Source organism: Delphinapterus leucas, chromosome 9, assembly GCF_059928025.1.
Source record: "Delphinapterus leucas isolate spDelLeu-1000000601 "Yukka" chromosome 9, BTC_Dleu_Yukka2, whole genome shotgun sequence".
Lineage (NCBI taxonomy): Eukaryota > Metazoa > Chordata > Mammalia > Artiodactyla > Monodontidae > Delphinapterus > Delphinapterus leucas.
The window spans coordinates 22,538,634-22,566,269 of NC_143137.1; the positions used below are offsets into that span (position 1 = coordinate 22,538,634).

The following is a 27,636-nucleotide window of genomic DNA, read 5'->3' on the forward strand; positions in this document are numbered from 1 at the left end:
GTCAGATGATAGACATTTGGGTTGTTTACACCTTTTAGCTATTATGAGTAATGCCTCTATAAATATTTGTGCACAGGTTTCTCTGTGGACATATGTTTTCATTTCTCTTGGGTATGTACCTGGGGGTAGAATTGCTTGGAGATATGGTGACTTTGTTTAACCATTTGAGGAACTGTTTTCCCAGGTGGTACCATGTTAACATTCCTGCCAGCAGGTGTATGAGGTTCAGAATAGACTTTCAAGCAACAGGCCAACATGACTAAGGTTTCATCACATCTATAAAATGTTAGAATATGTTCTCGTATTACCTTGCAGAGCATTTAGTAAGTAACAAGAATTAAGCCACATTGATGAAAGTGAATTTTGATTTCTGTATTACATGTGTACAAGTTACCATTAAGTGTTCCATAATACAAGAACATGAACACACTAACAGGTAAGTGTAGGAAAGCAGGAAGAAAATATTTTTATAGTATAGTCAAAATTATACTCAGCATGGGAAAACTGTTTTGACGTTTTTCTCAAGTCCAAACTATTCCTCAAGAAAATTCAACATTTCTTTCATGGAAAGATTTAGGAGCAGGTAAATACAATCTATATGAAAGTACTGGTAGAAAGGGTTGGTTTAGATGACCTTGAAGTTTCTTTTAGACTTATCTGATCTTGAGATCTAAACTGAATTTTTATTACAAGCTGCTAAACCCTCCGGCATTGAAGGTTAGTTTCGTCATTGGTGAATTTTGAATCACTCAATTTCCTGCTGTGATTCTTGAATTTTAGTTCAAAGGACAAAAACAAATCTAACTTAATACAAAACAACTAATAGGAGAAAGTTGGCAAGTTAACACAGATACTCAACTGAAAAGCAAAAGGCTTAGCTTGGTAACCAAAACTTGTTTCAACTCTACTATATAATATGGTAAGGAGCAGGGAGTTACTTGTGAAATTTCCTGCAGTTAACTTTGCCCCAGGGCATGCATGTACTGTGCAATAGATATACATATTTTTATTATAACAGCAATTCCCAGATGAAATTCAGATTTATACTCATCATAACCTGATAATAAACAATGTTTATGTTTATTCTTCCACCACCCCTCACCAACTCCACAAAAGAAAATTGATTTCTGGCAGCCTTGACTCCTTGCCTCTGTTCTCCTCCTGTTTTCCTTTGCCAAGTGTACATGCAGTTTGTTCATTCAGAAGCTCAAAATTGGTATAATTGTAGTTTAATCACCCAGTAATTTAAAATTTTATATTTAATCTTGAAAGAGAGCATATTATAGTGGTTAATTTTGTAAAGAAGCTTGTCATCAATATGAAGCTATCTATTGAGTTTGAAGTTACTATTGTTACTCTTTGTGACATTAAAAGGAAAGTAGCAGATGCCATCACAAAATTGATTCATTTTGACTTCCTGTATGATGGCATCTTTTTTTTTTTTTACATCCCTTCGTGCTCTTCCAGACAGGAATGATAAAAGCTCTGGAAAACTTAAAATTCAGCCAAGGGGATCTGGATTTCAATTTCAAAAACAACTGTAATTTTAAAGACTGATGAAAGGAAAGTTCATTAAGCCATAGGTAGCTTGTTTTCTGTTTTCCTTTTTACTCAAATATATTTTATCCATAGTTGTGTTTTCACCCCACACTCCTGGAAGCTCAGGTACCTTCACTGCAGTACAGCTTCAGTTCCCCTCCCGCCATTCTGAGCCATGCATACTTGATCCTCGTAAATTGTGTTTCTCTCTCCGACTTTCGTTTTACTCATTTCTCGACTGACTTGGTAAATTACTTATTTGTGGATTAAGTTGTGGACAAAGTAATGTAGAAGACAATTTTCATATAAAATTGGGCAGTTTATAATTTTATTCTCACCTTTAAGGTTGCTAGCCAATGGACTGGATAGTCCTCTTACTTTGCTGGTGAGAAAAATCAACATTTGGGAAATTATTTCCCCTAGAGTCATTTGGGGGGGGCGGTCAATAACAGACAAATGAGTTTGACTACAACAAAAGGAATGCTTCAGGAACTTTGGGATTAGAATTAGGAGAAACAGTGCTTCTTTTGCTAGGCATTTAGAAAAATTTTAAATCATAAATTTACTTAATAGTACTATGCTGTAACCTAATGATTTTAAGCGGCTAAATGAATTTAAGCCTTTTCATGTTGGAAATACATTGTTATTACATACCTCTTTTCAGTCAGGTAGCCTGTGAGTCTTTCCAAACAATTCAGATTTTGGCTGAGGGTAACTTTATCTTAAAATAATGCTTTATGCTGCATGAGTGTTTGCTAGCTATGTTTCTAGACATTTTAGTATAGTTGCAGAGATAAGAGATACATTTATCTATCTGCATGGATGATTGAGTGGCCAGCAACCACTGTTTCAACAGGCTTGAGAACTCAGTATTGATCCATCCATGTTGGAATCACAAACATCATCCTGCTTTTGGAACAGCTGGATGTCATTATGAGTCTCCTAGACAGACCCAGGTAGAGTAGTTTCTTTCTAGTACTATGGAGAAAGGTCAGCTGTAGTAGATAAAGAAGAAATATGCTGAGTTTTGGATTTGATGGTTTCCACAATGCTAGCTCCATGATCCACCTCCTTTGTCTGCTTGTAAATATTTAGATTTGGTGTTGGCATGTGCCCCAAGAGTTTAATTAGCTATACATAGAAAAATGGGGCTTTCTTGGGTTGAACAACCTAGCAGAAATTCATTAAAAACACCACGTTCACATTCACTGACAGTCAGCATTAGAACCATGGAGTGGTCCAGGCTTTGTGGATCGTGGGATATGAGCCAGGCTATGGTCCTGAAAGACAGCCACAGCCATGTTTTTCTTTCTTTGGGGCTGTAGCTTCAGGGCTCCATTGTGATTTTATGGATTTGTTTTCTCTTCATTTGCTTGTGATCACTGTGTCTAGGTAAAGTCTTTCCCCATGCATGGTCATTTATCTTATAATTGCATGAAGTTATCTTGTTCTTTTCTGACATTAAAGACAAGCTAAATTATTGTCTAGTAATTTAAAACTTTAATAATGAGTTTTAGTATGACTGTAAGAATACCCAACTAGCTAATTATACATTAACTGCCCTCATTTCTAGAAGGGTAATAAGAAATCCTACTACCGTGTTTTAGCTTGCAGTCTTTTAAGGTAAGCAGGGTCATACCAGGTTTAAACCAGGATGAATTGACCTGTCAGGAACACCTAAGTAAGGTGGGAAGTGTTTTGAGATCGACATGGCAACAAGGGGAATGTTTTTTGGTGAACAAAAGTCTGTTTTCTTCATTCTGATCTATGTAGTAGCACTCATTTCCTTCTGCAGAGCTCTACGGTTTAAATACATTGTGGAGAGGGAGTTGCAGTTAGGCAATGGATGGAAGATGATTTTCTAAGACAGTGGAATGCTTTAAAACGTTCCATGTTATAAAACTACACACCTCTGGTTGGTGACCTGGTGATCTGGCACTTAGCAGGATATATGTGGTATTCCACCAAGTTTTAATTAGTACCCTATGTCTTTGACATTGCTCTTTCCCACATATAACAGGAATACCTGTTTTTAGCTTGGAATACTTAAAAAAGTGTAATGGTAGTGTAGTGAGATTAAGTATATCTCTCAGGAATATTGCAAAAATTCTTCAAGTGTTTGCTGATTCTTATTAATTCCTGCTGATTGCTCTCTCTCTTTTTTAAGAGGTGTGAGGAGAGAAGAGTTTTGTTTTTTGCATGCATGACCCTCTTCATGAGACTTTATTCTATCTTTAAAAGATCCGCATGGACTAACATGAGATCACGTGTACATCTAATGAGTTTCACACCCTTTGTATATTTTATCCACACAGAAGACCCTCTCAGTTAAGTGATTGGACACATTCTTGAATATATCATCTGGGATACTGGTTTGCTGTATGTATTATTCCATTAAAGCATGTTAGCATTCAGTGGCCAGCTGGTTCTGTGTCACAGCACCACACAAGTCTTTGTGGTGGTCTGCTTCAGCTTGCCTCATGTGTGCCCTCAAACAGCTAGTAAGAGAATATTTAATCTCAAGGCCATTTCTTTTTTCAAATCTACCTGCCTATCTGAAGGCATTCCTCCTAATTGGCTTTATTGAGGTTTTCCTCTAGGGGATGTCTGTCACCTTTTAGGGCCCACTGCTTACTCAGTCTTTCATACATAACAACTGCTTGACTATATGCAATGCTGATCCTCCAGCTGAAGAGAGGTATAGGTTTCTGGCTCCTCCTCCTTTTAGGGGGTAGAATTTCACTGTTTTTAGTATTCACAGACTACAAGCAGAAGAAAATTAAAGTAAAAGACTCAAATTCATCATTAATAGTGCAACTTCTTAAGAGCTGACAAGAGTAGAAAAGTAAAGATCTATTAATTAACCCCAAATTCTTAGATAACCTGAAGAAATCTGGAAATTTTATTTGTCCTCTTTCAGTCTTGTAAACTTTGACCACATATATGTCAGTGTGTTTTCATACATATAGTTAGATACCACCCCCCCAAAAAAAAGGACAAAAACAAAACCTTGAGCAAATGAAATGGAATTTTATGATTGTTTTTATTTTGAACATGTAACTATAAATTCATGGCTTGCTTAGCAATATGATGAATTAATTACAGTTCCTTATAAGATGAGCAAAGTCAATCAATGGGATTTTGAAAGGTCAGCTGATGATTTTCTCTAGCAAATCAAGGATAGCATGGGTTTGTTTGGTTTTTTAAAATTATTGTATTTTTGGCTGAGTTGAGTCTTGGTTGCTGCGCGCGGGCTCTCTCTAGTTGCGGTGAGCAGGGGCTACTCTTTGTTGCGGTGCGCGGGCTTCTCATTGCGGTGGCTTCTCTTGTTATGGAGCACGGGCTCTAGGCGCGCAGGCTTCAGTAGTTGCGTCATGTGGGCTCAGTAGTTGTGGTTCACGGGCTCTAGAGCACAGGCTCAGTAGTTGTGGCGCACAAGCTGAGTTGCTCCGCGGCATGTGGGATCTTCCTGGACCAGGGATCGAACCTGTGTCCCCTGCATTGGCAGGCGGATTCTCAACCACTGTGCCACCAGGGAAGCCCCGGATAACATGGTTTTAATTCCCAGGTGATCTCAACTTATTTAGCCATCAGCTTCAACTATAATGGCCGAAAGCCATGGAAAGAGGAGGTCGCAGTCATTGGTTCTGGTTCACTAGAATCTACTTCTTGTGGGTTTTTACCCAGCTTTTTACCTCTCTGATTGTGAGCAGGACTTTTCCTTTCTTCCTCTCCTTTTAGCCCTGCTCCCTATTGAATTACAAAACAGTTAAATACCTTAAGGAGTCGTGGCTAACTCAGTGATTCTGAGCTTTGGAAGCCAGGAGTCCTCCAGGAGGGAGAAGGTCAGTAAAATGTAAGTTTGTTTGGATAGCATGCTTCTGGAGTACGAAGTTTTGTAGGAAAAGAAAAGGAACTTGCTCTTGATGGGAAATGACCTGAGTGTTTTAAGGAAGTGTTCTCTGCTTCCAAAGGTAAGAGTTTGGAGGCTGGAAGGCCATCCAGAGATGGTTGTCCTAATCCAGGTCTAGAAAGATGCATTGGGCTTGATGTAGTTACATGCCAGTGGAAACAGAAGAGGAGCTAGAGGCATTTCACTAGGATTAATAGTCTGGGAAATCGACTGAGTACATGGAATAAAGGAGGAAGGCCTAACCAAGGTCCTTCCGGAGGTTTGGAGCCGTCGATCTAGGTTTTAGGAGAAAGGAATAGGTTTTCAGGGAAATAATTTTAGGCATGTTTAAGACCAGAAATGTAAAGGACCAATTAGAAGGATTTGCTAATTATCAGTATAGACTTATTTCTTTAAAATTGTGAGATGATGAGCTTCCTGGAGTAAGAGTATAAAATACACTCTTTGTATTAATACAAAGACCACAGAATTCACATTGCTGAGCAAGTGGCTGATGTCTTTCCAAACAAGTTTTTCTGTATGTTTTTTGTTTGTTTGGCTTTAAAAAGAAGGAACCCAGGGCCTCGGACATCTGGGGAACAAGGAGTAGGGTGAGAAAAGGGGGAAGGATAGGTGGCATTGGAGAAGGGAGGAGGGCTATGATGGCTGGTGGTACCTGGCCGTGACTGTGCTGTACCATGGTGGTGTTTTCTGAGTCACAGCATTTGGGGTGTTAAATCTGAAAAACAAACAAAGATTATGCAAGTTCAAGTCTCTGAGAGGACTGCCGGCTTGGTAATTGTGGTTCCTGATGGGGCTGACCAAGTCAAGCTTTGGCATCCACAGGGTTTTAACCTGAAGATAGCAGTATGCTTTACAAAGGTTTCCATTTTAATGTTCAAAGGAAATAGAGGAAGAAGAAATAACTTATGGTCACTGGTTCATAAACAACCAAGAATAAAACATGAGATATGTGATTCATCCCCTCCTGAGTGTCTTCTCTTTTAAGCCATGTACCCATCTTTTTGTGAGTCACCTGGAGTAGGGTGGCTTTACTTTAGGAATTGGTGCGGGGCGTCCTTGATGGCGCAGTGGTTGAGAATCCGCCTGCCAATGCAGGGGACACGGGTTCGATCCCTGGTCCGGGAAGATCCCACATGCCACGGAGCAACTAAGCCCGTGCGCCACAACTACTGAGCCTGCGTTCTAGAGCCCGCAAGCCACAACTACTGAGCCCGAGTGCCACAACTACTGAAGCCCACGTACCTAGAGCCCATGCTCCACAATGAGAGAAGCCACTGCAGTGAGAAGCCCGCGCGCTGCAATGAAGAGTAGCCCCCCGCTTGCCACAACTAGAGAAAGCCCGCGCACAGCAACGAAGACCCGACACAGCCAAAAAAAAAAAAAAAAAAAAGAATTGGTGCATTTTTGTGTGGGTGACTCATTTTAATTATTAATAAGTATTCCTTGAGGGATACAGGTAGCTGAAATTTCTTCTGAGAAGATGGCATATTTGTATTAATATTTTAGTCCTTTGATGTAGTTTGAAGCCTATTTTATAGTCATTTTTAGAAATGTGTATTTCTTCTTGTAAGGAGCTGCAGTATTCTCTTTTTGCAGATGAAGAAATTGAGATGCAGAGAGGAAGAGACCTGCTTTCCTACCTATAGTTTGGAATACCTCCACCTGGAGGGAATGATGGTGACAGCAGTGTGCAGAAAAAGGACAATGAAAGGGTCAGGGAGGGCTACTAAATTAGAGCCTCTTCAGCAGCTTAGCTGCCAAGACCTAAACATTTTCTTGAGCTAGAGAACCCACAAGCACATAGCTCTTCCCATTTGGTCTCTGGGGTTAGGAGTGTGTAGAGTAGGTAGTGCATTTCTGCACACGTATCACAAACATGCAGATGCTAACCAATCCTAAATCAGAATCCCTGGGGTAGGTATGCATATTTTGAAAAAACCCTGTGGGTAATTTTAATGGACAAACAACCAGGACCTAGACTTGCCCAAGAACCATTGCTGTAGACTGAGTGGGGTAAATGCTGCTTTTGATGAGAGATAAGTATAATTTGAGTGTTTTTAAAAATTAAATATGGATATAAATCATTAGTTTATGTGCCTAAGCTGAACTATGAGTGTTGTAATATTGTTAACATTAATACTGTAAGATCAGGTTGAAGAATCAGTCCTAATGGACTGCATTTTGGTTAAGTGCTGATTTAGTCCAAGGCAAAAGTAAGAGCTGTTTGCTCATGGTAAACCATACTTATCAGAGTTCTTGGGACTTTCTTTAAAAATTAAGGTATCCGGGGCTTCCCTGGTGGTGCAGTGGTTGAGAGTCCGCCTGCCAATGCAGGGGACACGGGTTCGTGCCCCGGTCCAGGAAGATCCCACATGCCGCGGAGCGGCTGGGCCCGTGAGCCATGGCCGCTGAGCCTGCGCGTCCGGAGCCTGTGCTCCGCAACGGGACAGGCCACAACAGTGAGAGGCCCGCGTACCGCAAAAAAAAAAAAATTAAGGTATCCAGTAATGGGGGCACCTGACTGTAATCTCTAGATTGTGCGATCCGTGTCTGGTTCTCTCCCTTCCAAAAAGTGGAAGGTCAGTGTTTTTTAAAAGACTTTGGAACTGATAGATGTTTTATATTATTAACAATTCTAGGGGGAAAAAATTTTATTATGATGGATTTTTCCAAAGATGAGTATCTTTATTTCATTCTTGGTTTATGGTTTATGTCTCTTCTGCTAGAATATTTATCTTGAAAGAAGATTTTGTGCACATCTGCATGTTTGAGAGATATTTCTTTGGGGAGGAACCTCTCAATGGTAGTCATTCTGTTAGCCACTTTCAGGAATACTTTACTGCTTTAAAATGGCCATGGCAACAACATCCTGGCCTTCAAAAGCTGCCATCTTTACCCAAAACTGGGCTGCGTACTTTTCCTTTCCTGCTCTTCTGTTTTAGAGGTGTGACTCAGCACATCTGTAAAATGGATCAAAAGTATGTTGATGTCGGAAGACAGTAGACACAGGAAGGAGAAACCAATAATTGAGGGTTTTTTGTTTTTTTTTTAATTGAGGGTTCTTTTATTTGTTTGGAACAAATACATAGGCAAAGCCACTTATTGGTAGCTTGAAAAACTTAAAAGTAATGGTGAGGGGTATAAAATCTTTTCCTGGAACACATGAAACACCTAGTCATGAGACATGTTGTCTGCAATATTTCTCAAGTCCTGAAGTGCTTCTGAACTTAAAACCTGCACTTTATTTTTTTTTTTCAAGTTTTTTGTTTGATAGGAACATTCAGCTGTTAATCTTTTGGGGGCAGCACCAATAATGCTGATGTGGCAGGAGAGGCCCCCAGTTTACTCCTGAACATTCTCTGCTTAGAGACCATCCTGTTGGCCTTGAACATGTGAGAAAGAAAAACTTTGGGGAGGAGGGTGGCCATTTCTGAGGGTATACAGTTTGATGCAGAGATGTGGGGAGCTTTTGCCATCATGGTTGAGACAGTGTTCCTTTTATCCACTAACAGAAGCAGTGTAGTGCATAAGCCCAGGTTTGAAACCCAGCCCCTTGGACAAGTTACCTAACCTCTCTGTGCCTCATTTTCCCCATATGCAAAATGGAGATAGTAATGGTACCTACCTCATTGGCTGTAGTGAAATTAAGAGTGTATATAGGGGCTTCCCTGGTGGCGCAGTGGTTGGGAGTCCGCCTGCCGATGCAGTGGGCGCGGGTTTGTGCCCCGGTCCAGGAGGATCCCATGTGCTGCAGAGCGGCTGGGCCCGTGAGCCATGGCCGCTGGGCCTGCGCGTCTGGAGCCTGTGCTCCGCAACGGGAGAGGCCCGCGTACCGGAAAAAAAATAAAATAAAAAGAGTGTGTATGTAAAGTGTTTACAGGGTCTGGCTTGTAGTAAGGGCTGTGTAAGTGTAAACTCTTGCTGCCATTACTATTACTATTATTAGTGTTACTGTAACTCTGCTTTGGGATCATGTTCAGTTTGTAAAACTTGGGGTTCACACCCCTTGTTTTTTCTTCTTAATTTGCTTACCTTTTAGCATTTTCTACCATTGCCTTGATAACCCACCCACTTAAGGATAAAGAGGAAAAGTTTTTTCAGACTTTCCATGTTTTATTAAATGTTTCAAACATATGCAAAAGTAGAAAGGACACATTTATATGCAAATGCTATTTTTAAAGACAAAAAACGTAAAGTGTCATTTGAAGTGTGAAAATACAAGCCTTTTGCTTTGACATAACTTTTTTTTAATTTTTATTTACTTTTAATTTTTTATTATTTTCCTTTTTTTTTTTTTTTTTTTTGACTATGTCAGGTCTTAGCTGGGGCACACACAGGATCTTCATTGAGACCTGTGAGATCCTTCATTACAGTGCGTGGTCTCTTCGTTGTGGCACTTGAGCTTCTCTCTAGTTGTGGCCTGCGGGTTTTCTCTCTCTAGTTATGGCATGTGGGCTCCAGAGCACATGGGCTCTGTAGTTTGCAGCACACGGGCTCTCTCGTTGAGGCATTCAAGCTCGATAGTTGCAATGCACGGGCTTAGTTGCCCCACGGGATGTGGGATCTTAGTTCCCTGACCAGGGATTGAACCTGTGTTCCCTGCATTGGAAGGCAGATTCTTTACCACTGGAGCACCAGGGAAGTCCAACATAACTTTTAAAATATTCTTATGCATAACTTTTAAAATATTTTTATGCATCATACTGTGTACCTCATTGTAATTCTAGAGAACATAATATTTTACAGACTTTCTCTATTCAGCATTAGAACATAAGCATTTTTCTCTGTCCCTTAGCCTTTACAAATAGTTTCAATGATTTTGTACCATGAATAGTTATTGGTTTGTTAAACATGTTGCTTCCTTTAAAATATATATATGTAAAACAGCAGTGAAAATCCTGCTACAGATGGTTGGGGTTATGTTGGAAGATCATTTTTGTTTTGCTTTTTTGATTAAGGATCTCTGCATTTGTTTCCTGGTACGTGGGAATTTTACTTTAATGTGGTTCTTTGGAAAGTTGGCCTTATCAGTAATACCAAGTCCCTAACTTGGGGTTGAAGGTAAACCTGCTCTGTGTTAGTCTCTGGTGCATGAGGATAGGACTGTGCTGGCTGTCATGAAGTACAGCCAGCACAGTCCATATATCACTCTGTAGACCTGAGTGGTCCAATATGGGATCTACTAGCCACATGTAGTTATTTAAATTTAAATTAATTAGAATTAAAGATGAAAGATTTAGTCCTCACAGTCAAACCAGCTATATTTCACGTGCTCAGTCGCCACATGGCTACCATATTGGTAGCAGATACAGATCATTATCATCATTGCAGAAAGTTCTATTGAATAGTGCAGCTCTAGGTTTTTTTTGACTGCTCAGTTTTTTTACCTTATAGTGACAAGGATGATCTGCTTCTCATAGGATTTTCTAGAGCAGAGGTCAGCAAACGTTGGCTGCCTGATTTTGTATATAGTTTTATTGGAACACAGCCACACCCATCTGTTTATCTATTATCTATGGCTGCTTCTGTGCTAGTGGCAGGGCTGAATGTTGAGTAGCTGTGACAGACCAAATGTGGCCCACCAAGCCTAAACTAGTATTTACTCTGGCCCTTTACGAAAAAGTTTGCTGACCCCTTTTATCTAGACCAGGTTTTCTCAACCTCAGCACTATTGACATTTTGGTCCCAGATAATTATTTGTTGTGAAGGGCTATCCTGTGCATTGTATTGTAGGATGTTTAGCAGCATCCCTGGCCTCTGTCCAGTAGATGCTAGTGGCACCCCTGCACCTTCCCCCACCCGGTTGTGACAACCAGAAATTTCTCTACACATTGCCAAGTGGCCGCTGGGAAGCAACATCACCCCTGGCTGAGAATCATTAATCTAAAGTGACATGGCTTGACAAAACATTCACTTACAATACTGCATGAGAGCGCTCACTCTAAAACAAAATCCATTAAAAAGCAGAATAAATTGAAGAGTAGTTTCTATGCTACTATACTTTAGCATTCCCTCTTGAAACAGAAATGTTTTTTATAAAACGTGATGAGTAACTAGAGTGGGCAGAGAGATGGAAGCGCTAAGGTTCCACAGTTCACTGTCTGCTAACTGAGCAGCAAATAGAATGGAAGTTAGAGCATCTCTGAAGTTATGTGGATGTGTGGTTTATTTTACAGGTTTTCAAGCCCTACTTCCTTTATAAAACACTAGGTAACTGCAGGGTTTTTGTTGTTTTTGCTGTGTATGTAGATGTACACCCAACACCTTGTGCTGAATCTAGTAAGAAGGGAGTTGTTAATGTTTATTAAAATGATTATTAATAAAAGCAGTAAATTGGTACTTATCTGTCTTATGATTGTTTATGATTTTAAGTGGTTCATATAGGTTCCTACCCTCATTACCTAGAATAATTGAAAAACTGGTTATATTTACCTCCATTAGAAGTTAGGAGAATTGAATTAAATGTCAAGGCTTATATAATTGTATTCAGTTCTTTTAAGATCTGGTGCTTGAATACTTTCAGAGTGGGGATTTTCAAAGCTGTAGAAAATGGCGATGTTAAGAAATTAACTGCTTGCTTTGTAAGAATGTAGAGTGCTGTACAGTATTGGGGTACAAGTTTTAATAAACCATGTAGTATTTCTAAAATCTCAGTTTACAGAGTGGAGTGAATTCGAATTGGGACAGTTGCCTTTCAAAGAGAATACCAAGTGTACCTGGTTCTTCAAATTAAAATTAAATTTAAAAATTGGTATTGAAAGGAATATATAAGTCACATGTGATGGACCACTGTTTTATGAAAAAATATCAGTGTAGTTAAATACGTTGACTACTGAATTCAAGTGAATTTTAGGTGAACTTGCTTGTTCCGTGCATGATATATTTCTTGCTTGTTTTTCAGATCTTACCAATATATTTGAGTCCTTCCTGCCCCAGTTGTTGGCCTATCCCAACCCCATAGATCCTCTCAACGGTGACGCTGCAGCTATGTACCTCCATCGACCAGAAGAATACAAGCAGAAAATTAAAGGTAAGGCAAATAGCTTAGCCTGGAGACAGAAGAACTTAAGTCTGTTAGGTTTTGATCATTAAAAGCCCTTCTTAGTTACTCGTAATTTTTCTCAGGCCTAAAAAGAGACAGTTGTGGGCCGGAGCAGAGCTCACTAGCCTCTGTAGGTTCAAGGGTCAGAGACACCTTTAGAAAGCTGGAGGTTTCAGCAAGAAAGAAGAGAGAGAAAGCAAAAAAGGAAAGATGAGGAAATGGGTGACTTATTAGTTGGGTGGTAAGTAGACATAACCCTGCCAGAAATCCCTGTGACCCCCTATATGAAAGAACCTTTGCTTTCATTTGCTTCCTCTTGTCTTAGAAAATTAGAAAATTGGACTGGAGAGTAAAGTATTAATTGAAAGGCATAGTCTCATATTGGTTTATAAATGGAATCATCCTGGCCCTTCAGGACAGCAGTTAACTTTGGGAGTTGGGAAATAATTACCAAATTCATCTTTAGACTTTGTTTTATTATATCATTTTACCTGTTGAATAAAAATTACCCAACTGGCTTCTTTTCTTGGTCCTATACTGATTTGCTTACATTTTGGGAAGTTTACATCTAAGGCACATTTCTACTGCAGATACCTGGCCCCAGTGCCCTGGTGCTACGGATTTTTCTATTAAAACTTAAAATGTGCTATTAAAGTTTAGAAATGTGCAAATGGTTAGTAGCACTAGTTAGCTCATCCTTTAAGATTTAGGATTCTGTTTTTCCCATTCTCAGTTTACAGGCTAATGGGACACGAATTTCATTAAAATGAAAATGTGGTTGTGAAAGAACAGCTAAAGCTACACACAAGGTTACCAGCATTCACCACGTTGTCCTTTTACCTCTGTGTATGTTTGAGAACTTTCATAGTGAAAGTCTAGATACATAAAGTTCCACCAGAAAGGAGAGGAGTTCAAAGTCCATGAAAATAGGCCTACTCTTCTTAACAAATGGCAGGCATTGGTATTTACCCAATTTTTAGCTTGACTCGTTCATCTGCACAGCAGCTCAGAACATGAGCTTCTGCAAAGTGTATAGCCCCTCTGAGTACATTTGCAGGAGATGGCAGTAGAAATAATTTATGAGAGGCCAGAATGCATAGGTCTTCACTCTTAAATATGAAAGTATGAGACAGGATGGGAGCATCTGGGCCTATTTGTTGAACAGTAGTTTTTCCTTTTCTTCACCTTCTCATTCTTCCCTGGTCTCTTAGGGTATTGTTTGGTACTTTTTGTTGAGATAAAGTAAAAATAAATCTACTCTAATTAACTTACTTAGGTCTCAGGTGCTTTGCAAATTAATATCTAATTTATGTAACCAGACATAGCCAAAGAAACATAATTCAAGAAAGCATGTATTTCATTTTTAACCAGATAAAATTCTGTTATGAGACTGTCTTACTCTGACATAAGAATCACTTAACAGTGTCTGCAACCCACAGATATCTCTGTGCAGAGCATATTTCTATAGCTCTTGTATTCATTATGCCTCTATTTAACACTATTCCTGTTTTAGTACATATCTGTTATAGTCCCCATTACAAAAGGAACCTAACCTACGTTTTTATCTTTGAACAGCAAGCTCTAGCTTAGGGGGCTCTAGATTTCTGAAACATTAGTGTTGGCTATCACTTCCTTAGTAATCTGAGAAGATCATGACTATCAGACCTGAGCTCACCCCAGCTTCCTACCTTTATATATATCTGCCCCCCCCCGCCCCCGCCAATCTTTTCTTTGTTTCTTCCTACAGGAAATAAGAGATCTTATTTCTCGGACCCAGTCCCCCCACCAACATGATCTTGTTCTCCATTTATCCTTCCTCCTAGCACTGTTGGTCTTCCTTCTCCTCCTGGTTACCCACCACCCCCATACTCAAAGGTATCCCCATGTCAGAAGCCTTTATCTGTTTCTGTGGACTCCTTTAGGAGTCCTGCTGTTTGTTTCTCCTCCTCTCTCCTCTTTTTTTTCTGTGGCTGCATTGGGTTTTCACTGCTGTATGCAGGCTTTCTCTAGTTGCGGCGAGCAGGGGCTTCTCCTGTTGCGGAGCACGGGTTCTAGGCGTGCGGGCTCAGTAGTTGTGGCTCACAGGCTCTAGAGCGCAGGCTCAGTAGTTGTGGCGCAGGGGCTTAGTTGCTCCGCAGCATGTGGGATCTTCCCGGACCAGGGCTCGAACCTGTGTCCCCTGCATCGGCAGGAGGATTCTTAACGACTGTACCACCAGGAAAGTCCTCCTCTCTTCTTAATCATTTGGATTTTTCTCATGACCCATTTTCCTCTCTGCAGCTTTGGTATTTTACCCCTTACCTTTCTGAAAACTTTTCTCATTCCATTCCTAAACGTGATCATTCTCATAAGATTTGGGTCCTTCGGCCCCTCTTTCCCTCCCCCACCCGTTAGGGAGCTAATTCACCCCTTACCGCTTTAGATAATCCCCTCCAGGTAGTCAGTTTCCACGCCTGACATCTGAGGTCAGTGTATGTAACCTTTCTTACCGTGATCATGATTCATATTTAGTTGGTGCTATTTTATCTTGTAAATTATTGGACTGTCTGGGCTTCCCTGGTGGCGCAGTGGTTGAGAGTCCGCCTGCCGATGCAGGGCACACGGGTTCGTGCCCTGGTCCGGGGAGATCCCACATGCCACGGAGCGGCTGGGCCCGTGAGCCATGGCCGCTGAGCCTGAGTGTCCGGAGCCTGTGCTCCGCAACGGGAGAGGCCACAACAGTGAGAGGCCCGCGTACCGCAAAAAAAAAAAAAAAAAGAAAAAGAAAATATTGGACCGTCTGTAGGATGGGGCACCGTTGGAGCTGTCTAAAGATATGTCACTTCTCAAAAACCTTCCCTGAGTGGCATCTTAGCCTGCCATTCAGGGCTCTCTGTTACTGTGTGTGATCTACATCTTTGCCTTTACTCCTCTAAATGTATCAATATGTAACACACAAATTGGATGAATTTCAGATACCCAACTGTATCTGCTTCCTTAGTTCTTCAGGGAGAGTTTTCAACCATACAGAAAAACAGAGTGACTTAACTACATACCCACTATCCAACTGTAGCAAAACCTGTACATTTTGCCTTACTTGCTTCAGATTTTTTAAAAGAAAGACAACAAATGTAGTTCTCTCCTAATGTGTTTTAATATCCCAGCCACTTCCTTCTCCCCTGTGCTTTGGCGAGGCTGTCTATGCCTTTCCCCTGGAGTGGTGTCTCCTATGCTGCAGCTGCCAGAGCTGCTTCAAGGGTCAGTGCAGACACTGCCTTCCTGGCTCTCAGGGGCCACAGTCCCTTCCTCCTGCTTCCCATTGATGGCACTTAACCCCCTAACTGCCTTTATCTTTGTCTGTGTTTCCTGCTCATTAGTGACCTTGCTCTTCATTTTTCTATCTCCTGAAAGGCCTTGTCCCAGTAAGCACTTAATACACATTGGTCTCCTTGAATATACTGAAGAAGGCTGATAGTATCAATTTACAGTGTCCAAGAGCAGTGCCAAAGTGCAGCAACTTCTTTCTACAAAGGAAGAAAAAGTAGCCAACCCAATAGAGAATAAAAATACAATTTCTGAGACTTTAGTAAACATTTCTCTCACTCTCAAAAAAATGAAGGCAAGTTCCTACCTAGCCAGGGGCTTTTGAAATCTCATTATCTCAGCATAAAATTTTGCTCCAATCAATCTGCAGGGGTGTAAGTCAGAAGCCTGCAAACTTTTTCTGTAAAGGCCCAGATTTGGCCACATATGGTCTCTGTCACATACTCATTCTTTCTTTCTTTCTTCCTTTTTAACAGCCCTTTGAAAATATAGAAAATAATCTTAGCTGGCCCTGCACTGCATCATTCAGACTTGGCCCATATACCTTCTCTTCTAGTCCCTGCAACTCCATAGGAGGAAAAACAAAGCATTCGGACGTGAGGATGTGTTTTTCTGGATAGGATTCTGACCTGTCGTTTCATATTGTGTGTAGGCTACTTACTTGAAAAACCATCTGCACCTAGAGTTTTAGGAAAACGTTTAATTGTGTATTCAGCAATTCTTAGCATTTTTTTCAGCTAGCAGATACAGCCTAGGCTATAGCATCATAAACCTTCAGGTAAATAAATTAATGGGTGGTACAGTCACTCAGGCTAGCTGGGTCCCCAGGTAGCAGCTCATTCCTGAGCAGATTGAGAGACTGTCTTCACCAGCTGCTTCAAAAACCTGACAGGCAGGATCTGTTCAGACTAAAATCTATTTCTAAAATAATAGATTTGGGCTGACTGTAATTATATAACTGCAAATCTAAAAATGATGGAGGATTTCCTTATAAGTTACTATGGAATCATAACTAGTCTTGTTCTATCTGGGGGGTGAATAGTTTTATTAACATAGAAAGTAAAAGAAAATGTGAGGTTTACATTTCCCCAGTCCGTCAAGTTTGGAGGAGTGCAGCCTTGTCAGTAGGCAACAAGGAGAGAGTGAGAGTGCCCTGGCTGGAAAACTGGGGCCTGGTTAACCCCAGACACTGTCCTGGACGTCTGCCGACCTTCCTGAGCCTTGCAGGCGAGGCCCAGGGTGGTCAGTGTCTTGTACACATCCACGTGGGAGGTAATGGCCCAAAGAAGATCTAGCATGGCGGTGCAGTGTGTCTGTTCCCCTGCAAATCAAGTGTTCAGATTTGCCTCTCTTACTAAGGGGGTGAAATGCATAAACTCCAAAGACACCTCCCTGCACAATTTTCCCCTTAGCTTTAGTGACTATAATAACTGTCATCTTTGTCATTGTCTGTTCCCTACTTCCCAAACCGAATAGGGAAAGCTTGAACCTCCCTGGGACTTGCCAGCTTTGGGATCGCTGAAGCACATGCCTGCCTGCTCACTATCCTTGTGTTTTCTTTATCCCAACCCCCTGTGCAGAGTACATCCAGAAATATGCAACAGAGGAGGCACTGAAAGAACAGGAAGAGGGCACCGGAGACAGCTCATCGGAGAGTTCTATGTCTGACTTTTCGGAAGATGAGGCCCAGGATATGGAGTTGTAGTAGAAAAAGCACCTGCTTTTCAGAAAGACTATTATTTCCTAACCATGAGAAGCAGACTATAATATTCATATTTAAACAAAGCAATTTTTTTTATTACTAAACAAGGTTTTTATGAATAATAGCATTGATATATATATATTATATATCACCCTTTAGATCTTGATTTCTTGGTCATTTCTCAACCTGAGGTGCATAGCATATTCCCACATTCCATTTTGGTAGCAATATGCGGTCCGAATGCATGCATTCATAAGTCCATTTAGCCAAGTCAGCCTGTGTGCTACTGAACTGTCAAAAGAAACAGCCGCTCTGATAGATAGACATGAGTAAAAATAACAGGAAAAAGTTGCTTCTTTTATTGATGGTTCCAAAGAAACAAACCAAACCAACCAGCTCTTGGATGTGAAGATAGAATAGTACTTTTTCAAACTGGAAAGGAAGAAATTGGGGAGGAAAAGCCCTGCTTGGGAGCATTTAGAGCCAGCCATGTCAGAATCAGAGCTGCTTCTTCCTGTGCATCCTAGGTGGCCCCATTTCTGTGGAGTAACAGTATAAAACAGGGAGCTAATTGGAGTATTGAAACTTAAAACAATTTTTTTGACTTGGATTTTAAGTACATTTTTATATGTAGATTCCTGCCCTTCTCGCTACCAGGCCCTGCAGCCACAAGTGTTTTGCTTTGGAGAACCTTTTGGAAATGTTTTCTGAATCTGATTCTTTTTCTTGGGGGTAGAATTTGTAATCCAGACCTGTTTTTTGAGAGGACAGGACAGGAGGAGAAAAGTGACTGGGAAGATGTCTCATCCAACATGTGCAGAGTCACATCCTCATCCTGTTGTTGGCCACTGTGAGACTGCTACCCTGGACTCAGAGCTTTATATTTGAGGATGGTTGTGGGGTTTGGTTTTTTTTTTTTTCTTTTCTTTTCGGTGTGTGTGCATTGTGCTTAGGTTGCAAATTTAATCTTCACCTACCAAGAGATGGCCTCCTCCTTGGACAGCCACTCAGTGGACCATTAGACTTGGGAAGAAGACCCTTCTGGTGGCTGTGACTCCTGGGTACTCTCATTCAGGTTTTGATTTTGTTTTCCCTTCTGCTGCTGCTTTTGGCAGCAGCCTGATCATCGTCTGCTCGTGGGAGTGGGAAATAGGTATTTTAGACCCAACTCACATTCTAAATTTAAAATGAGTAATAATTGGAACAAATAAAGGTTCTTGTACCCAAAGTGACTCTACATGGGAAAAACAAACAGCTTTTTTTTTTTTTTTTTTCAGAGTGAGACTGAATAGGAGGAAAGGATTCAGAAATACGATGTAGAACAGGTTTTGAAGGAAGAGAATTTTCTCTCCTGTATGTGTTAAGAGGAAATCAGTTTAAATGCCTGCTAATCAAATGTTTACTCAGCTAACCATATGTCCAGGTTGCTGGCAGAGTTTCTTTCAGATCTGAGTGTTGCCTGCTGAATTTGGAGAACTTCAGACATTAGCTGGTGGAGGGGGGTGGGGGGTGGTTGACACAACCAGTAGGACAGTAGCAAAATTAGCCAATCCTGAAATCTTCTCAAGATGATTTTTGAATGTCCTACTGGGATAATTTAATCCTTCTCTCTGTGTGTTTTTAGTTTATAAGTGCTATATTCCACAAAATTTGAGTCAATGAGATTGAAGATACCCTATCTTTTTTATTCAAAAAGCACAATCTTTTCTTTGAAAATCTATATAAAGTACAACTTGTTTTTAGCATGATTATTTTCCTAAATAAAAAACAAAGAATTTACTTATTTTATGTTAATTACGGGCATGAAGCAAAAGGTTTTCTTTTTAAAAAAAAAATTAAAAGTGCAGTTATGTAGGGCTGTGGTTAGTTAACCGTACTGAGTTATCTATCTAGCATTTGTGGCTTGTTGGAAGGGTAGTATTAACTATTTAACATGTAATGGAGTACTTTAACTCTTATCTAGCACGTTGTCTTCTCATTACTTTGGGGGAGGGAGGGTCTCTGCTGGCACTGTCTAACTTGCTTACCTGCTGAATTAGCAGTTTGCTTGTGCTATAACCGTTATTTGTAGGTGCGACTTAGGGTAGGCTTAAAGTGCTGGGTGGTGATTTGAGTTCAAACAATAAAAAACTGTATTTTTTCAATATTGTATAAACAATAGTGTTCTAATTACCTTTCAAAGAAAATAATGTCCAGATAATAATTGCTTTTAATCTTGTCAAAAAACAAAAACAAAAGCTAGTAGAACCAAGTTTAGGGATGGTATGTGAGCAGTGCCACAGCTCTGCTCCCTGACTAAATCCATGTTTCTCTAACCAAAAGACATCAGCTTGCCTGTGATCGAGAACTCCAGCACTAGGAATCTGTTGGTGCAGAATTTCCAAATGAAGATTTGTTGGAGGTTGCAGGGGTTAAGAAGCAGATCTGAGTATGGCTACAGTGTGTATGCATGTGTGTGCGCGCCCATCCAAGTCTGTGTGATGAAGGTGTAACTAGGCTTCTCTGCTAGCACTGGAAGCTCCTGGAAATTGCTGCCCAGATCACACTGTACCCTCTCATTCTGTGCAAGTCTATCCTTTTGGGGCACTAACCTTGATCCCATGCATGTTTTTGGCTCTGTGTGGAGCTTTTCCTCTCCACTTGGAAATTGACTTTTGATATGTTGAACAGTATCCCTTCTTACACTAACTTTTCGTCCCTTCCCTGTGCCTGGGAGAGGTAGGAGTAGGAGAGGAAGCTGGAAGAGGGCCTGGCTGTGATTCTGAGGACTCTGGGCCCCCAGTAGTAGTTGGTAGAGTGAGTCTGGAGCAGGGGGTGGTATGACACCAAAAGCTTTTTCCACGTTGTCCCATCATAACACTCAGAGAAGCATTCAGAGCCCCTCAGAAAGGCTGCACATTATTGCTTTTAAAGGTGGTGGTGGTAGGTCAGAGCTGCTTCTGGCAGTTTCCCTTCCCTTCCCTTCCCTTCTTTAGTACCCATCATTTTTGAAATCCTGCCTTGTGGTTTACCTGCGCAAGCCATTCTTTGCCCCTGTTCAAATGACTGAGCTCCAGCTCTTGCCAAACACCAACAAGCAAGATGGCTGCACCACAGCAGCCTGCAATCCGCTACCCTCCAGCCGCCCCAGCACCGGGGCCTCGTGGGTTGCGTTTTAAGGTAGCCAACCTAGACACTGGCGTGTTTGCTCTTTTGTCTTCAGTCGTATCGCGCTCCTTGAGGTTGCTGTGCAGTTTCAACCAGCGTTTTATACTAGTGAGATAATTATCAGAAGTTGCCATATATCTCTCCAGTACCTAACGTTTTTCTTCCACTCCAAAAGCTGTTCTAATTGCCAACTGGCTGATCTAAGCTCCAGAAGAGTGTCTCCCCTCGAAGGAATTTTTTCCCTCACAAGGCTCCCTGAAGCCCTAGTTGGCCTTGGCCTGACACTTGCTTTTTATTAGGTCTCCTATTGGGATGGCTGAGAATCATGAAAGACAGATCCTCTGCTAGCCCCGTGGTGAAGTTGTTAGATACCAACTTTCTGGGAACTAGTGTTTGACTTTAAATGGCATGTGACCCTTCTGTGTTCTAGGGACTCAATTAGAAAAGTGAAAGCCATTAACAGAAGTTAAGAGTTTTATTCATCTCACCAACTTCCTGACTGGGTTCACAGCCTTGTTGACTGAAATCATTTCTGATTGAGCTCAAAGACCTGCATTTCTTTGGACTTCTGAATCCATGTTCATATTTTCTCTGGCCACTGAACACCTTGGTGATTCCATTAGGGACTGAATGGAGTGGAGGCCCCTTGGGGGGAAGGGAGAGTAAACCCTCAGGTATGCAGTTTCTCCACTCACCTGAGGAAGGGCCAGGACTCTTAATTCAGCAAATATTCATCTTGGCTGTGGGCTTGGGAAGAAATGGCCATTATTTACTGATTGTATTTGGTACATATTGTGTGATACTTGAAGAGATAAAAGGGACTTACCAGCCCTTAATTGAAATCTAAGCTTTTTATCACTTATTTTTTTCCTTGCCCCCTCTCCTCCCTTCCACCTTTTACCTTGCATTGTGATGATCTAGTGGGCACTTCTGTCAACAGGACAAATGCCTCCTCTGACTATAACCTCTTAATAGTTGTGTATAATGAAAACTGTAAACTTTTTTAAATAAAATGTGTATATACCTTGGCAAATGGCTGGACCTTGATCAATAAGATAATAGCCCCCATGATTACTAAGCCCGATATTTTAGAACACCCTCCCTACTCATCCGGCTCCTCTGAGCAGCAGACGATGGCTTGCTTTTTTTTTTTTTTTTTTTTTTTAAACTGAGACTCTCTTACGAGGCAGGTGACTGGGTTAGTTTGGGAAGGGATTGTCATATGTAGGCAGTAGTAACTGAGAGGCCCTGCCTACAAGAGCCCTACCCCTATGCCTGGAGCGGCAGGTGACTGCTGGCTATAAACAGGGCTGGCTCTGAGGCTTCTCTACCAGAGCCTTGAAAAGCCATCTGTTCTGTGAAGTCCTGTAGCCTGGAGGACCCCGCCTACCCCCATGTGGATCAACAGGTATGGCTCCTGTGTTGCCGTTCAGCCCAAACCTCTAGACCCTGTTAACTAATGCTGAGCAAAGCGTACCCACTTGGTCTGGAGTTCACAGACAGTACAGCTTCCTGCTGGGGCTGGTCTGCCTCAACAAGGAAGGGGGAAAGCCGTGGGTGTTGCTTCTGAAGCTGATCACTGCATTAGCCCAACATTTCAGTTCCTTTCTAAAAGCATATGTCCTCATCTGCCACCAGGTGGCGATGTTGCCTCATTAGTCTATTTACTTTTGCTGGATTTAGTTAGAAGACCCTTTAGACAAAGGGAAAAGTTGTCCTTTGGTCACATGCCCTCATTCCCCCAACTCTCTTCCACTGTTTTCTTCTCCTTATTCATTTCCCCCACACTCCTTTTTTTCCTCACTGCATCCCGATGTAGTTGACTGTAGGCACAGCTTTGTATCTACCAGAGAGGATAAGGCCACCCAGGAATCCTGCCAACAGACATCTCAAGCGCCCCTGGCTGCCTCCAGTGCTCAGAAGCGAAACAGTCAACAGAAGGCTTTGCTGTTGGTTTCACTAACTCCTCAGCCATGGTCACAGTGGACCAAAGGACGGAACCAGTGCTGTGAGTCCTGGTGCCATCTCTTCTGATAACCAGCTGTGCGGCCTTGAGCTCTGTGGGCCTCAGGTTCATCTCTAACATGTGGTCCCTAAACTAGTAGGTTCTGACTGACACTTTGTGACTCAGAACTCCATACAGGCTCTGAAATGAAACCATACCATAGGACTCAGTATCCTGAGAGAGGATATTATATCAACCTGAAAAACACCAAGGTTTCAAGACCAGAGGTTAGAGTTTTAGGACCCAAAGAGCTTTGGGAATTTAGAGCACCCATTTTCCAGCTGAAAGAATTAGATCTATGGGTCACATGAACAGTCATCCTATTGATCTCACGCAGGCAGCTGCTTTTAAAAACCCCATGAGGGGGACTTCCCTGGTGGCGCAGTGGTTGGGAATCCACCTGCCAATGCAGAGGACACGGATTCGAGCCCTGTTCCGAGAAGATCCCACATGCTGCGGAGCAACTAAGCCCGTGCACCACAACTACTGAGCCTGAGCACCACAACTACTGAAGCCTGTGCGCCTAGAGTCTGTGCTCTGCAACAAGAGGAGCCACAGCAATGAGACGCCCGCGCACCGCAACGAAGAGTAGCCCCCGCTCGCCGCAACTGGAGAAAGCCTGTGAGCAGCAATGAAGACCCAACAAAGCCATAAATAAATAAATAAATTCATTTTAAAAAAAAACATTCCATGAGGAATCTCAGTGCATCCAGTGGGGCTTGGGTCCCTCCCCCACCAGTAATTTCTCCCAGCATCACTCTTACCTCTCAGCCTCAGTCCAGCTGCTTCCCAAGCAGCAGGTGGCTCTCCACCGCCTGCCTGAGGCACTGCCCCTTTCCTGAGAAGGGGGATGCAGGGTTTCTGAAACATATTGTCCTGGAACAGAAAGTTATGGGCTCAGAGCCCCAGAACTTTTACTTACTTTAAGCTCTTCTTATCTCTGAAGGCTGCTCTCTACCCCAGGGAATAAATTTCTATGACACTGGGCCCTGGTGTTTTCTGCTCCCTACCTAGAACGAGGGCAAAGAGGATTTGTTTGGCTCCCACAATCCGTGGACCTGCGGAGGCCTGGGGGCCACCTGGCAGACTGAGCAGCTTTGCTTATGCAGAGCCCACAGGTTTCTCAGGGACTCAGATGCCCGAGTGAACCTGGGACAGTCTGCCTTGGGCCAACCTTGCTCTCCAGTGCCTCACATGGTAGGGTTTGTGCACCCAGAACTTCTTAGAACTGCAGAGTTACCCTTACTAGGGATTTAATGTTTGAAGGTAAAAGACACAGGGGCGTTTCCCCTCTCACTTTGTGTGTGTGTGTGTGTTGGGGGGGGGGCGGGGTAGACGCATATATGTCTATAATGAAGGATGTTTAATTTTGAAAAAGGGCCAGGGCTCCTCAGGGCTCCTCAGAGCTATTTGGGGCTCAAACTTGGCTTCTGGTGTCAAATGACGGGGGTGGCAGGAACAGACCTGGGCTCCCTAAAAGGCAAACTTGGCCCTTCTGGCTGCCCCATCATTGACAATTAACCTGGGAGGGGGCTGCTGGACAGCCGGTAGAGTTTGGCCTTCAGGTCTCTCTCAGCTCCCCTTCCCTTGGCTCCTACCACCTAAATCAGCCAGCACAGAGCTAGCAGCTCCCTTTGAGAAGCTTCAGCCTAAGTTCTGTTCTCTCCAGCTCTATAAACAGTGGATCAGATGCCTGCCACAGTCTACTAACGTGCATGTAAAAGTGTGGAACAAAGCGTTTAAAAGATGCTCTTCGGGCTTCCCTGGTGGCGCAGTGGTTGAGAGTCCACCTGCCGATGCAGGGGACACGGGTTCGTGCCCCGGTCCGGGAAGATCCCACATGCCGCGGAGCGGCTGGGCCCCTGAGCCATGGCCGCTGAGCCTGCGCGTCCAGAGCCTGTGCTCCGCAACGTGAGAGGCCCGCATACCGCAAAAAAAAAAAAAAAAAAGGTGCTCTTCTACAGATTTCAAAAAATTATGTGCTGGTAACAAATCAGCATTCCAGAAACTTGTGATCACAAGTCTTCCACAGTGCCCTCCTCCGCAGACAACCAGCATCAGCAGTGGCCGGAGAGGCCTTCCCCTTGTGATCCTCACACTGGCCCTGCGAGCCCCTCTGGAAGTGGACCAGGACTTGGCCCCTTCACATTAACTCCTTGTGAGGTGCCAATACACCTGGGCACACAGAGTTCGTGGCACAGCCAATGCTGGACCCACATCTTCAGGCCACAGGTGAGTGTTCTTTCCTTGCTCGACTGGGGCTGTCGGCACCTGTGTCTGTGTGAGCCTCATCCTGCCACCTGGGGCTCCTACGAGATGCCTCCTGGTTGACCGGGTGAGCCTGGCTGACCTGCCCAGAGGCCCTGTGGGCTTGGTCCTTGAGGGTCAGGGCCTTTCCCTACACACATCCCCATTTCCACTGATAGCAGTGACCCCACCCTCTGGGCCCTGCAGTGGAGTCAGAAAATAAAACTCAGACTGAACCCTAGAGCAGAAATATAAAAATAGAATGCCATCTACATAAATAATTAAAACTTTCTAATAGCTACGTTTCTTTTAAAACAAAATTAATGTTTTATTTAACTCAATCCATCCAAAATATTATTTCAGTGTGTAATTACTATTTAAAAATGAATGAGATATTTTGCATTCTCAATTTTGTACTAACTTTGAAATCCCGTGTGTATTTTACACAGCACATCTCAATTTGGACGCTTCCATTTTCAACGTTAAAGGTAACACGTAGTCCTACCAAAACAAAGTTGGGTTACAGAAAAATGTACACTGCTTGTTTTAAAATTTAAGTTAATTATAATTAAATAAGATGAAAAATTCAGTCCCTCAGTCACCACCTGGCACGGGTCAAGAGCCACAAGTGGCTCGTCGTGGCCACCTACTGGACGGTGCAGCCCTGGAAGCCTCCAGGTAGAGCAGGAATTTTTAGGACACGCAAATAAACCACAAAAGCGACTTCTATGGGGGATCTGGCGCAGAACCCATAACCTCACCCTCCGCAGGGAATGTTCTGGGGTCGTGCAGAGCCCACAGGCCGCGGGCGAATCGGGGCCGGGGTTGGTGGGGGGGGGGCACCCTCTGGGGCCGGCCGCCGCAGCCCCCCGGCCCGGGGGCGTGGCTTCCAGGACGCGAGGGCGACCCCGACCGTTTGCCCCGCCGCGCGCTGCTGGCTAGAGCCCGCGATCTCACGCTACAGTCCCTCCGGGGGCTCGCAGGTGTCCCCTGTGGGGACGGAAGTGGCTCCTCCACGAGTCTGGGGACTCTTCCTCGAGCCGGCTGCGGCGAAGGGCCCGGGGCGGGCGCGGAGGGGCGCGGCCCAGCCCCGGCCATCTTAGCGCGCCCCCCCCTCCGCCACCAGGGGGCGCGCGGGTCTCGCGCTGCGGCCCTGGCTCCCGGGAGGCCCCGCCCTTCAGCCCCTGCGCCCGCCCAGCCGACGCGGGTGGGACCCGGAGGCCTCCGGGCGTCTCGCAGGCGGGAGACCCCACTTGGACCTGCCGAGGTGCCCTGCAGTTGCCAGAAGGAAAACCAACGAGGTCACGCAAACACAAGCCTGAGACATGGGCCCCACCCGGGGTCCCCCATTAGTGCCGCAGAGGCCGCCCCCCGCCCCCCCTTCCCCTGGCCTTGACCCTCCTTGCCCGTCTCAGTAGGATCCAGAGCCTCCCAGCCTGTCTGCACCCTTGGCCGTGGCTCCTGGTGGCCAGCGACAGATGAGAGTGTTTAAGTAAGCAGCGGCTTGTTGGAAGGTCAAGGCGGGGCCCCAGAATTCCTGGAAGGCTCTAAGACCAGACTTGGAAAATGAAAGGAGCTGAGGAACTTCGGAGACCGGCCTCGGGAGCAACCCGGCCAGAACAAGTCCACCCCTCAGACTGCCCGGCCACCCACTGAATCTAACCATCCCTCCTCTCTGCTTCAAGTGCTGAAGACAGAAAAGTCCCGGCAGCAGCCGGGACGTTGTGCTAGTGGGTGGGGACCCGGAGGCGAGGGATGGAGACCTCTTCAACGTGAGGTTTCCCTCTACGGAAAGAGCCCCCAGAGCAGAAAGGGAATTCAGCATATAGGCACCAAAGTTGATGTGCGTACTACCACTGTGCCCGCCACTCTACAAACCCTCTGTTACTCCCGGAAGGGGAGAGGCAACTTACCCCGCCTGACCTGGCCTCCCCAGCTGACCTTTCGGGCAGGGAGGAATAAAGTTCTCAAAAGAACCACAAACCACAACGAGGGGGCTTCCTGGAAGAAGGGGTTTGATCACGGCCTGGCTGGAAGGGAAGGGGTTGTATATAGAGAGAAAGGCACAGGGCAGCCCAGGTAAGGGAGTGGCCAGGGATGTGCAAGGAGGTGCGAGTGGGTCTGGGGGGGAGATGAAGGGGGTGGGCAGTCTCAGGGTTCTAGCTGGCCTGGAGGTATGCAGGGAAAGGAGATTGAATGGTGGCTTGGGGCCAAGTCAGGCATCAGAGGCACAAAACAAAAATACAGAAAAGGAGAGAGAGAGACAGTAGTGGACAGGGGCCCAAAGTGTTCTGCAGAAGTGAGAGGGTTGGGCAAGGAGGGACAATGGCACAGGCTGCAGGGGCAGGTGGGGCAGGGCAGCAGGGCAGGAGCAATGGGGGTCTGGAGCACAAGGGCAGGAGAAAGGGGCAGGAAGGATAAGAGAGGCTTAGGGGGTATTGCTTCTGAGACCCAGTGGAAGACCACAGCCTCCACCTTGAGCGCCCTCTGTCTTGCTCCTTCTTTCTGTCTTGGGCCTCTCGCTATAGGGGGTGGGAGTCAGCTGATGGGTTTTGAGCTGCCCTTTGGAGAGACCCACATGACTGGGAATTGAAGCCCTAAACTAGTGGGTCCTCCAGACCCAGTCAAGCTAGGAATGACTGCAGCCCAGGCCTCACGGATCCCAGATTCCCGACCCTCAGAAACTGAAACAGAGAAGCAGTGTTTGTAGTTTTAAGCCTCTAAGTTTGGGGTGT

The 27,636-nt window shown here is 43.8% G+C and overlaps 1 protein-coding gene across 4 annotated transcripts in view; it reads left to right on the forward strand.

Moving 5' to 3' along the window:
* UBE2H (ubiquitin conjugating enzyme E2 H) overlaps positions 1-23,929 on the forward strand; it is a 101,388-nt gene extending 77,459 nt beyond the window's left edge. For 2 of the 4 annotated variants that reach the window (XM_022581207.3, XM_089917402.1), the window contains 2 exons: positions 12,357-12,485; positions 17,381-21,682. In XM_022581207.3, coding sequence (XP_022436915.1) covers positions 12,357-12,485; positions 17,381-17,505 — 254 coding nt within the window. In that variant the 3' untranslated portion in view covers positions 17,506-21,682. Of the gene's footprint in view, positions 1-12,356; positions 12,486-17,380; positions 21,683-22,468 lie in introns of those variants that run through there. The other 2 variants (XM_089917401.1, XM_089917400.1) reach the window with 2 other exon arrangements.
* Positions 23,930-27,636: the final 3,707 nt, after the last annotated feature.